At 39.5% G+C, this 13,091-nt stretch overlaps 2 protein-coding genes across 2 annotated transcripts in view; both read right to left on the bottom strand.

The window, feature by feature from the left end:
* The window catches only part of LOC102679382 (unconventional myosin-IXb), a 57,963-nt gene extending 45,623 nt beyond the window's left edge, over positions 1-12,340 (bottom strand). Inside the window, 1 exon segment of the mRNA XM_031512124.1 lies at positions 11,698-12,340. Coding sequence (XP_031367984.1) covers positions 11,698-12,055 — 358 coding nt within the window. The 5' untranslated portion in view covers positions 12,056-12,340.
* A 63-nt stretch (positions 12,341-12,403) lies between these two features.
* LOC116186035 overlaps positions 12,404-13,091 on the bottom strand; it is a 28,607-nt gene continuing 27,919 nt past the window's right edge. The window contains exon 2 of the mRNA XM_031512115.1: positions 12,404-12,915. Coding sequence (XP_031367975.1) covers positions 12,737-12,915 — 179 coding nt within the window. The 3' untranslated portion in view covers positions 12,404-12,736. The remainder of the gene's footprint in view (positions 12,916-13,091) is intronic.

Raw genomic sequence — 13,091 nt, 5'->3', positions numbered from 1 at the left:
GGGGACGAGCGTCTGCTCCCTATTCACCGGTGAATGCACAGGGTGAGAGAGAGAGAGAGAGAGACACTTTCTATAGTGGTTATCGTACATTTACATTAGGGCGCCGTTGGCGAAACGTGGAACGGGATATTTCATAGGCCACGTTAAATCAGCAATTTCGTGGCGGGAGGATGATGGAAATGAAGTCGACGCTCGTGAAAACCGAAATTATCTCCGCCCTTCTTTTTCCCTTTCCTTTCTCTCTCCTACGATTGCCTTTTTTCCAATGAAAATAGAAATTTGAAAAAATCGACGATAATCCGAAACAATAAGCTCTATACTATAGAGAGATAGAAAAATTCTCTCCAATTCCAAGAGAAGAAACTCTATAAGATAAAATTCCTCGAATAATATTTGTATCACAATTTTTAAAAAATGAAAAAGCGGAGATCGATAATATCGCGTCTGTTAACATCTTCCTCACGGAACGTTGTTCTCGCATCGACAATTGTGGAACGAGTCTCAAATTCGGAGTCTCGCGTGAGGCGGAAGAACACTTCTGGATTAAGATGATCGTGGAAAGAAACGGGGGATGGCCGATACTTGGTTGCATGTTTTATTTATCGAATTGATCGGCGTGGCGCGAAACGCGCGGCGTGCCACGTCACCACGAAGATCGAGAAAGGTACGTACGCGGCGTGATTTATGGGTGCAACACCTGACGGCATTTTGTTCCCTTTTGCATCACCGTTGTTACGCTGGCAGCCAGTTCCGCCCTTTTTTTGCCCTCCTCACGCCCCATTAGTAATGCCTCGGTCATTACGGGCCCCAGTCGATTTCCCGTGGCTAATAAATCCCGATGAAATTTCCATCTCGTCTACCCTCTTCCTTTCTCTCCCCTCTTCCCAAGGAACCTCCAAGTCTCCTTCCCGAGAAACAGCCAAAACAGCCATCGTTCTCTCCTCGACCTACGTAGGTGACTGATACCGAAGAATCGACGTATTTTAACACCATCGAAACGGTTATACGTTGATCGAAAAGTTCCACGTCGAAATAATTTTTCTTCTTGAATTTTGAAAACGACGATGTAATAAATACAAATGACAAATAGAAATTCGTTGGATCGTCGTATTTTGGAATTATTACGGATTACAGATATTTTCGAGGAAATTTGAGTCAACGTGGAAATCATCCAGAGATGAAATTTTTCCTCTGTGTAATAATTTGAATATTGTAAAGTGAGAATGGAGCTTGAGAAAAAATTTTGATTCGTCTATCTATCTATCCATAGTGAGAAATAAGGCTGCAGAGTGAATTCTAGCAGGTGAAAAAAATGATAAAAATAAAAACTTGGAAGGAAGAAAGAATACGAGAAAAGAGATCTACTCGGAAATTGCCGGTCGGAAGTCGTTCTGTTTCAAAACTGAACCAGTTCTTGGTTCTTACGAGTTGAACGGGGAACGAAAGAAACCGCCGAGTAATTTAATCGCGTAATTACGAACGCCACTTTTAATCTCGTTCCTCGGCCAACACCGTTATCGCCCCGCTAAATAAAGAATCTGGCCGGAGCTAAAAAGTCCCCATCAAATATTTAATTCCTCTCTAGCCCTCGATCAATATTATCCCGAGACACGATTGTCACGAGAATTTCTCGCGTTATTTCATCGCGTTTTCGTTTCGACGATCGACCAAGAATAAAATTCTTCTTCTTTTTCTTTTTCTTCTTCTTCGATAAAAAAAATTTACGAAAACGCGAATCTTCGATCGCGATACACTCGTTCTTTTTCGCGAATCGGAAACATTTACAACTAATTTTCTATTCCAATTCATGCATTGGACAGGGCGTTAAAAATTGAAACGAATTCCTAACGACGAAATATTGTATTATCCCAGTAAAGAATTTTTGATAAATGTGAAAGGGAACGAGATAGAATGTGAAAACGGCGAAAAATGCAAAAAAAATAACGACGCGCACTGGTGTGACGACACTTGTATCGACCACTTGTATGGGGAAAAAAAATCCGGAAAATTCTTTTTCCCAATTTTTTTCTTCTTTTTGGAACAAGTTGACCATACCGTGCGTCATAAAATAAAAAAAAAGTCGTACGAACGCGTTAAACGAAACATCCGCGACAAGAATTAACGAATTACCTCTTTCTTTTCTCTAAGCGTAATTATCCGTCGTAAATGTCACCTATAAAGGTGATCACCGGCCGCTGTGCTCGTAAACGGTTTTCAACGATCCACCTACACCGTTGTTAGAAAGAGGTACGGTATTTCGCTGATCTCGACGAAGCTTCGTTTTATTGAAAAATTGCTCGATTCACCGACACCGATAAATTTAAAGACTCTTTCTCGATCCCTCTCCCTCTCTCTCGCGGGGGAGGAAACTTCCATTTCGATTTTTCGACCATCCCCGCGCGAATCAATGGAAACGAAGAAAATCGAGCAAAGAGAAATCCACGGCAACAACTGTAATAGAACCGTATCCCTCGATATCCCGCCGTTAAAATAATTCACGATCCGACTAATCCCTATTTCGCGTGGTCACACGCGCAATGCACGCTTGGTTGAGCGGGATAAACGCTTCCCCGAATCGACGTGTTTCAATTTAATATCGGATTAAAATCGAGAATGAGGTCTCTTTCGTTACGGTTCCTTGTTTCCAAAACGTCGATTCTTCGAGCCTGATTACGTAACGACGCGATATCGAATTTGCGATTACCTCTTCCGTTATTACGATTCGTCACTAGAGTTATATGTAGGATTCAACGATAATGTAAATTTTTCGTACTTGTTTACATTACATATATTAATCTTTCTGTATTACATTTGAAATAATATATTGTAATTAGGTATATATTGGCAACTATGATCCATAGATTAATGAAAAAAGGATTCGTAATTTTTTAAGATAGATACTAGATTAAAATATTAACTGTTATTAGCTGTGTATAACGAATATACTCTTCATTTTTGCGACACAATTTGAAATCGAAAAACTAATATTTTCAAATTTTATATTCATTAAAAGTTACAATTGTTTTCTGCAACTATTTTAATCGTATTTATTTTTCCTGGCTATTGTTACATTATAGTATATTAACCCTCTATTGCATGAATTTTTATGACGAATTGAAAAAGATATACACGGCTGTTTGTCTACTTAAAAATGAGCGTGAAATAAATAATAACAGCGTTCTAACATCATTCTTATTTTTTGAAACATTGACGGGTGCATCCCTATATATATTTTACATGCCATATAAAAACACATATCTTTGAAATTTAAGTTCCCATTAATTGCAATTAATTCTGGAATGCAATAGAGGGTTAATCTTTCATCTTCGTTGTATTACATTCGAAGTGATAAAATTTGAAATGACTCATATACAGATTAATAAAAAAAAAAAAGAATCTGAGTATACTCGTTATCCCTAATTATTTTATTTATTTTATTTATTATTTATTTTCGTAATCCCTAAATTATTTTATACACAACTAATTCCTATTAAAATTACTCGTTTTCGTAAATTTATTACTTTCTTCTCCTTTCTTCTTTAAATTACATTTCGTGTACGACACGACCACTCGGATGGGTTAATCGAGAAGCGAAAATTCCTCGACTGATCTGGAATCGAGTCAACCGATAACGATAACGCAAAATGACAAAGGGCGGAAGCCGCGATAAATTATTATAAAAGCGTATCGACGCGTCGGAAAGGCGGTCACGTGCATCCTTCCGCGCGTCGAGCCGACATAGCGGACGCTCAATGGACCCGGAAATTGATTTTATTCGTCTCGGTTGGTGGACACGACGCGCGAGACACCGTCAAACGGTCCCGGCCCTTCGCTCGAAATATCAATTTTCATAATAAATGCCCGCCCATATATTTGCCCGAATAAATGTAGGAATAAACGCGCGCGCGCGCGATACCGACGCCTAGAGCCTTCAGCGACGTAGAGGGACCGCCACGTGATGATTTATCGCGTGTAGTTAAGTTAAATTCAAGACCTGTTGTGTTGGACCGACCAACCACGTTTCCTTTTCGTCGACTCGATCAATTTGCCAAATTTTTTCTCCGTTTTTCCTTTTTCTCCTCCTCCAAGTCCAAGTATTATTTCTTTCGTTTCCTGTATATATATATATCGATCTTGCTTTGTAGAATGAAAATTTATTTTTGCACGCGTTCAACGAGTCCGTGATTCATTGGGAATTAATTTCCATTGTAATTCGTAAGAACGTGAATTTTCTTTCATTGATTTTTGTATTTTACTTTTGCGGAGAATATTCGAGACGATCGAATTATCATCGAGTCTTTCAAACTACAAAAGCTTGGGAAAAATGTATTTTCAACTCGTCTCAAATTTTTAATGATATCGTTCGAAGTGAAGCGTTGTTCCACGCACTTCGACCACTTTATTGTTTTCTTTCTTTGCAGAAAGTGTAAGTCACTGGTTTCAGTTTCCATTTCGGAGATCGAAAGTGTTGCAACACAGCCTCATCCACCGATAGCGGGATGATAACTTATAGTCTTCTCGTCCACAAGGGCGAAGAAATCGAAACGAGGCTCAAGGGGGATCGCAACGCTTTCAATTACGGGACAAACGGCTCTTTTGTGTTTTCATCGATGTTTCAATGGGAGGAGTCGACGCGTAGGACGCGAACCATGCGCCACTATCATCCGCCACACCTCACGATCGCGATAAATCAAACGTGCAACCTAATTAACCGACGACCCGGCCTATAATGGGAGCTTCATTACCAGGGAGCACGCTAATTACACGGATCCACCACTGACACAGGCTCAATGTAAGTTTACGTGGCCGTTTCACGGCCTACGAATCCGCATTATTGTCTTTGATTGCCGATCGCCCCGCCAAATCCTCCAATTAGACTGATTGTTCGTTTCAAGCGACCCTTGTTCACCCAAATGAATACCTCCGTGAAAAATTCCTTTACACCCTGTCGACAGACAACACCGAGAATTAAATCTAAGAGGAGGAAGTTGAATCGATTCTTGAATTATGCGAATCCGAAATGTAATTTGTTGCAAATGAAATTTAAATTTGTTGGATAAAATTTGTCGATTCGATCTTATCCGATCCGAAGAGCGAGAGGAGGGAGAAGGGAGAAGAGAAATTTGACAAATATTATTTAATAGTTTTACAATCGGCCATTTCACATGCAACAATCTAACATTTAACTGAATATTTGATAAATCTGATTATCATTCTATTTTAATTACTAAATATTTAATGAACCTAATTATTACCTCCGCGTATAATCTACATTTATCTACATTTATCTACATTTATCTATATCATCCCCATAATTGAATTACACGTGGAACAACAAAATATATATATATATATATTATTATACCCATGGATTATAATTTAAATTAATCACTACATTTACTAAATTTAATTCGCTATGCGAAAATAGAATGTTAATGTCACTCGGCAATTCTCTGAAATCAAGAGATACACCTGATACGAGCTGATGATGATGATAATAATAATAGTAATAATAATAATAATAATAATAATAATAATAATATTCCATAATCGATGGTCTCTCAGCACGCAAGTGTGGAATTCCACGCATGGCCGACCTTTTGTAAAAAGCAAACGAAAAACCATTATCGCTAACCCGTTTCCTCGAACTGTTCCTCCACCCATGTCGAATCGATCATCATTGCATAATTAGCGAGCAACGTAAAGTGTTCACGGTGTCGGCCCGATCGATTCCGCTCTGTAAACTCCGTAAATGTTTCGAGCACGACGACGAATGTTGAATGGAAACCACGGCGTGAAATTGCCTATCCTTTATCAAACTTCTTCTTTCGGAATGTATCTTGGATGTTTCTTACGTTTATCACAGGCAATGCGAATTCTGTCGCGATTCTGCCCGCGTGACTTGCTGACGCGATACGAGCCCGAGACGATGACAAATGGAACAAGTTCTATGAAGAAAGTTGACCGAAACGCAAAAATCTTCTCCAGAAAAAGTGGAAGGATGTGTTGTACTTTTCCATTTCCAAGGAGACTATTTCCTTTGTTTTTTTTTTTTTTTTTAAATATACCTTCATTTAATCGGAGTAATTACATTATCTATTAACCAATATAGCCAATTTTCGATAGAATCTCGTTGCCAGAGGTTAATTAACTGGAAATGGTTAATTAACAATGGTTAACAGGATTAGCGAATTTGAAAAAAAAATCTCTATAATGGAATTCCATGATAGTAACACGTTCGATGATTCTCATCGTGCGTTGGGGAAAATGAATCGAAAGTTTGGAAAATTTTCTTCCTTTCTTTTTATGCCTTGAGTCTATCTGTTATCGAGATTACCAATTTTCCAATAGAGCCCGTTATTAGATGCGCGACCACGAAGAATTGGAAATGATCAACAACGATTAATAGGATCGACGAGTCTAGAGAAAAATTTGCAAAATAATCTAACGGGGAGCGAGGGATCAGTAGCTCTGATTATGCTGGACGGATGAGCGTAAATCGAGATTGGAAGATACGATAGGGGATAAAAAGCGATTTTTGTTCGTGTTTGTACGCGTGTTTCCACGATTAATATGATAAAACGCAATTCGAGGCCGGTAAACGTTAATTTGGCCGATTGTCCGGATGCACGCCCCCGCGTTGATTATAAAACACGGTGTAATTCCGTACCCGCAATTACGCGCCCTTTATATCCTGATTCGGGGAAACAAGCGGACATCACCGGCGGAATTTACTCGTAATTGCGTATTCCGCGCGGGTAATCGACCGTTTCCATTTTCTTTCCAATACAAACGAGGAATCGCGGCTGATACTTACAACACGATGCGAATACGTATTAATCCAACTCTCGAGATCCTCTAAAATCTCGACCGAATTCTCGAGATTTTAACTATTAATTTTATTTTAATCCACGGACAAAAGGATCCGATTTTTCGGCCAGATCTCGAGAGAGACCTCGACGTTTAATTAAACGTCCAGGATGTTGTCGAAGGGAGAGCGGAAGATGAGCGAACCCGAATGATTTGATAGTTAAAAAAATTTTTGAAAAGTTGTCGCACCATGGAGAGAAACGTGGCTCGATTAAAGAGCGGCGGAGCCGATTCTGTTTTCCACCGATTGGAAAAGAAAAGTTTAAAAACGAGGAAATCTTATCTACCTGATCCACGCACTCCGGTTATTTATCTTACAAGATCCATCAAACTCCAACGAAATAGCGAAAAATTTCCAGTATAAGAAGAATAATAATATATAAATATATATCCGTGTATCGAAATGAAAACGTGAACTTCGTAAAATGCTTATCTACCTCAATAGATAAACCTCGACTCAATAGTCTCGCACTGTTGTCGGAATCTTGTATACAATAAATAACACAAAAAAATATTCCACTACTACGCATCATACTCGTTAGATTATGCGATCCGATTGAATTTTGCCTAATGCAAACTCTTCCCAGCTGTGCACTTAATATTTATTTCGAAACGGTATCAAAGATGAAACGATGGTTGTATGGATAAAGGGCTCTCGCCAATTTATGCACGCGTTTTAATAATAATCTCGTTCGTTTGCATTCTCGATTTATCTATTCGCGACAAAATGATAATAATTTATGATAACGCGAGTGCGATGCACGTTCGTTCTGTGCATCGAGCGGGACGCGGCCAGAATGGGAAATTTAGCGTGTATGCACTGTCAGTACGGATGATGCACAAGTTGTTAACACTAATACGTACGTCCGCCAGGAAAGGAGCCATTTTAAACAACACGCGCTACACTTTCCACGCTCTCTATACCGCTCTCCCCGCGTGTACCACGTACGTACGCGTCAGACAAGATTACCGCGAATGGTAACGCGTTCAACTAGCAACTCCGATACGTTTAACCGGGACGATGATGTAAGAGCGCACCTCTTAAACTGACGCTTGCTCGAAACACGGTGCGTAATGGGCCGAGGCGTCGAGCTCAATAATTTGACGCGTCTAAACGCGAGGAACGAACGAACGTGACTCATTCGACTACGACCAACGTTACGCGACTCGACTTGTTACGATTCGATTCGTTGTTATTATTTTGGATTAGTAATATCGACGAGGAAAGTTATATACGTTCGTTCGAGAACGTAAATATTGACAATTTTACGTGGAATATAATTGCGTAGAATTACGTGGATACGTATAAATTCGTTGGATGATTCAAATATAATTTTAATTAGAAAACTTTTTTTAAATTCCGTTTATTTCTCCGTGTGAATGAAAAATTTGATTTTTTCTTTTATTCCATTTGAAAAAATTTTGTTGAATAATTAAATACCAGATGGGGCAAATTTTTATAATTTATAAATATTTCTAGCACAATAATAATTTTTATAATAATTTTTTTATCTTTAAAGATACGCGTTTTGTTGTTTGGGAAATAATCTCTTTTTTTAAACAGCATACGAACGATGCTTTTAATCGAATATTTTTAAAAATTTATAATAACTTATTTGTAATTCTGTCAAATATTTTTACGAACGAATTTATTCTATATCCTAATGTGCAGGAAAAAATTCGTATCGTAAAATATATAAAAAGATTCAAACTCTCGATGGAGATACAGTTTAAATCGAGATAAATGACGAAACGAGAGAGAAAAATCTTTGTAAAAATTTCTACAAAGGATTTTATTATTATTATCGGTGTCCAATTAATTTCAAAATTCTCAAAAGTCTGCTTGGTCAACCAAGCAGAGGCGCATCTTTTAACGCAAGGCCGGAAATGGATGCGTTTCCGCGCGAAATCCACCGCATTCGTAATCCATTCGGATTAAATTCTACGCATAAAAACGCGAAACCATAGGAACGTGACCTGCATTCTTCATGGTTTAATTACATTTTTGCTCCGCCGCAAACTTTATCTCCATACCACATTCTTACCGTGTAGTTCGAGGATAGTATTTAAAAAACATAATATTGATATTGGCCAAGTGAGAATTGTTTCTTGGTCAGGTCCTATTCAAATAATGGCAATAATTTTGGAGATGGAAAAATCTAAAGATTAAATGAAATTTATCCTCTTCACAGATGCAAGATGTAAAATTCCTTTTTTTTTTTTTTTATTGAATTTATAATCACACAAAATTTTATCACTTTCTTTTTGCATAATTTTCACAATTATTATTGCAAAAATATGCAGAAAGTCTCGTTTTTCCACAAAATTAAAATATTGCGAGTAAATTACTTTTTTCCCATCTTTTCTTTAATCATCCTTGGAACAACAGAAAAAAAAAATTTTTTTCATCGAATCTCAACTCTATGAATTAAATCCAATCCGATTGTTCGAATCAAAACAAAATTTTCCCACTTTTCTCCCTTTCGATTATATTAATAGCAGATTTCGTCAAATGAAAAAACAAAAAAAAAAACAATGGCGAACGACAAACAATCGCGGCAAATTGGTGTAAAATCTAATCGATAGAGGATAGTTGCCACGTTGATAATAACAGAAGGGGAGGGGGGGACAAATGAACTTTTCCAATCATAATTTACACGGTGTTGAACGGGGGCTCGATTAATGCCCTGCATTAAATCAATTGCGCTAATGCGGCTCGCTGCATAAATACGTAAAGCTCGTTAAAAACAAAAATTAATGCCCTCCGGTAGTCTAGCACGGTGCACGGCGCGGACTGCGAAATTTCAACGTTTCACGGGCCCGCGATCGTTAAGTACAGCCAGCTAACGAAATTATCGCCGTTACCCCTCCCTCCCTCCCTCGAAATCGAAATTAACATCAAAGAGAGGATGCACGAGCCGTCGACCTCTGCATGTATATACGTATATATGTATATATATATATATCGATTGGACAGCCTTGTTTTTTGGCCGTCTCGTCCAGGCAAAAATCGACGATCGGTGTTAGAATGAGTTTTTGATGTTGAGCGAGCGCGACACGAGTTCGATCGCCGTGAAAATTAGAAACCGGATTCATTGTCGTCACTGGTGTCGCGTCTAATCGCGACCTCGAAGCGGTGGGTATCCAAAAAGTCACGAATCGTTTTGAATTCGCGAGACAGTTTTGATTCGACGTTAAATCGACGTGAAACTTGGAAGACGAAGCGAAAAAACGTACCCTTTAATGTTTCGAATAATGTCGTTTGAGATTAAAATTCTTTCCCAGAGTTGTTAATTTATTCTTCATCGGAGGATAATGAAGAGTATTATTATCCAATAATCATAATTTTCACTCTCGATGTTATATCCATTAACGAAAAATTATAATTTTCACTCTCGACGATAATTTTCCAGAATTTTACTCTGAAATTTTACTCTACGTGTTCGCGATCCTCAATCCGTTAAATAATAATCAACGCGAAATCTTAAAATGTATCATTAGAATTTTAATTATCTTGGAAGATTTCTCGAATAATTTAAAGGTTCCGTTGGAGAGAAGAAAAAGCTCGGTTCGAGGAGGTCGAGGCGAACGTGTATAAATCCAAGCGAATCAGGTTTTTACGTCGGCAGCGAGAGGGCGTAAATTTTTTGGAAAGAGGTATCCAATTACCAGAACGACGCGTTTCATTGCGCGAAAAAACCGCTACAACAAAATAACCGTCGGTGAAAGTAACGAGAAACGTCGATTTAAATGGTCCCCCTCCGATCGGTCAATTGAACAGCTCCTATTTTCGATGCATGGCACAACTTCAAACGAGCCGTACTCCCCTCTCTCCTCCCCCCCACCGTAAATTGTCATCCGCGATTGTTCGTTCCTTCTACGTAAATCTATTACGTAGGGAACGCGAACCCTTCGCGCCGGCCAGGTGCATCGCGATGCCTATCCCATAAAGTCCCATAAACTGGAACCCGCGTTCGATCAACGTTATGGGATGCGATTTATCCTCCAGATACTTATTTTCTCCTCTCCTGATTCCCCTATTCTCTCACGGGGCAACTAACTTTTATTCTTTTATCCTTTAATTACCAATTGATAATATAAAGGATATTTATAAAGTGCAGAGAGAAAAATAATATCGATTTTTATATATCTCCTTTGCAGATGTCTAGAATCTAGATTTCTGCAAAACAAACGTCAACGTTGTATTGGATGAGATTTATCCTCCGGATATTTATTTTCCTCTCTCACGATAAAGAAACGAACTATTCTTTTATTCTTAAATTAGAAATTTATAATATATAGGATATTTATAAAGAGCAGATATCGAAACAGACATAAAAAGAATATCAATTTTTACGTTCGTTTCGATATCTGGAATCTAGATTTCTGCAAAACAACGTCAACGTTATGGGACGAGATTTATTGTCCTCCAGATACTTATTTTTTCTTCTCTCCTGATTCTCTCACGAGAGAATTATTCTTTTATTCTTAATTACAAACTGATAACAAAAAGAATATCAATTTAATGTTCGTTTCGGTATCTAGAATCTAGATTTCTGTAAAACAAACGTCAACATTTATGGGATACTTATTTTTCTCTCTCACGACAAAACTAACTATTCTTTTATTCCCAATTACAAACTGATAATACACAGGACATTTATAAAGATATACAGAAAAATAAATAATACCAATTCTCTATGTTCGTTTCTATAAATCTAGATTCTACAAAAGAACTATAAAAACTTCGTTTACCGAAAGGAATTACATTTTATAATATAAATTTTCGAAATTCTCATTGGAGAAAACAAAAGAAAAGACACTCACCGGAAGAGAGCTTGGACCTCTGCAACAGCCAAGTCTGGAGCGCCAAACGTTCCCTGTGCCTGCAGAAGAACTCGGGCCTGATCCCGTGCCTCTTGAGGAACTCGTCGCACTTTCTGAACGCGGCCAAAGCCTTGGCCGCCTCGACCTCGTCGATATCCGCGAGAACGTTCGGGCACGAGCTACGTCTCGAGGACGAGGAACGTTCCTCGTAAGTCTCGTCGGGCAACAGCATCCCCATCCCCGCGGAGCAGGACCACCAACACAGCTCGACGATCCCCCCGTCTTCCTTTCGACAGCTGTCGTCGGTGTTCACGCCGGTCTGGCAAGTTTCAGCTCGCGGCACTCGTCCAAAGCACATATTAATCCCGGCCCTTTGCCTCAGAAAACCGTTTCTAATCGGCCAGGAAACGTGTCTCGACCTGCGTTTCGCACAAAACGGTCCTCTCCCTCTCTTTCTCTCTCTTTCGTCTTCACTCCTCGTCGCTTCCCCTCTCGTATTCACGGGTCAACGGTTGATTTTCCGCGGCGCGAGTGACGGCCCGCTCCCTCGATCTCTCACCCTCGAAAGAGGCGCGCCCTTAATGAGATCTCATCTCGATCAATAGGATTTTGTCGCGAAGCAGGCCAGTCAGCTTCAACCTCTTTCACGCGTATCACCTCGTGACTCGTGAGCCATCTCGCTCCTCCCTTTTTTTCTTCTTCTTTTTCTTTTTTTTTTGCTCCTCCAACGAGGGCGAACGAAGAGGAAAGCCTCTTCGTTCTCGATTCCTTCCCCAACCGCTAATTGAATCGAGCCCAGGCGGATCGGTTTATTGGTTACGAAAGCATCCACACCGCCCACCCACTCGGATGATAGTCCAAAGCCTCAAAGATTTCCTCGAGGAGCAGCCCGATTGGCGGCTGCTACGTGGCTCGAATTCGAACGCATCCGCGCCCGATGTATCTCTTCGTGAAATCGATCGTCGCTTCTCCCACCCCCCTCTCCCAAGAGGGGTGGATCTCGGTATCGATCTCGATCGCGTCGAAACGCTGCCGACTTTCACCCGATTCGAGGTCTCGCTCCACCCTTTTGCCCGTGATTCGATGATTTCCCCGTTGATCGCGTCAAGAAGCTACTTTTCGAAGGTGGTTCCGAGGTAGCCGGATATCGCTTACGTTTCACGCATTTCCGCGCCATCGTTCTTCCAGTCGAGACGACAGCTATGCGCTCCGGATGTCCTGGAAAATAGAGAATGTTATGTATGCGTAAGCGGGAGAGAATTATCGTGGAATTCGTTTGTGTTTTTCGCTCGATTTTATTTTATTTATTCTTTCTTCTTTTTCTTTTTCCTTTATATTCGCAAAAGTCAAAAAACGAGAGCATTTTCTTTCGTACGAATAATGCTTTAAATTTT

Source organism: Apis dorsata, unplaced genomic scaffold (assembly GCF_000469605.1).
Source record: "Apis dorsata unplaced genomic scaffold, Apis dorsata 1.3 scaffold_390, whole genome shotgun sequence".
Taxonomy (NCBI): Eukaryota; Metazoa; Arthropoda; class Insecta; order Hymenoptera; family Apidae; genus Apis; species Apis dorsata.
Note: the sequence above shows the minus strand (reverse complement) of the source record. Positions and strands in the feature narration are given on the sequence as shown.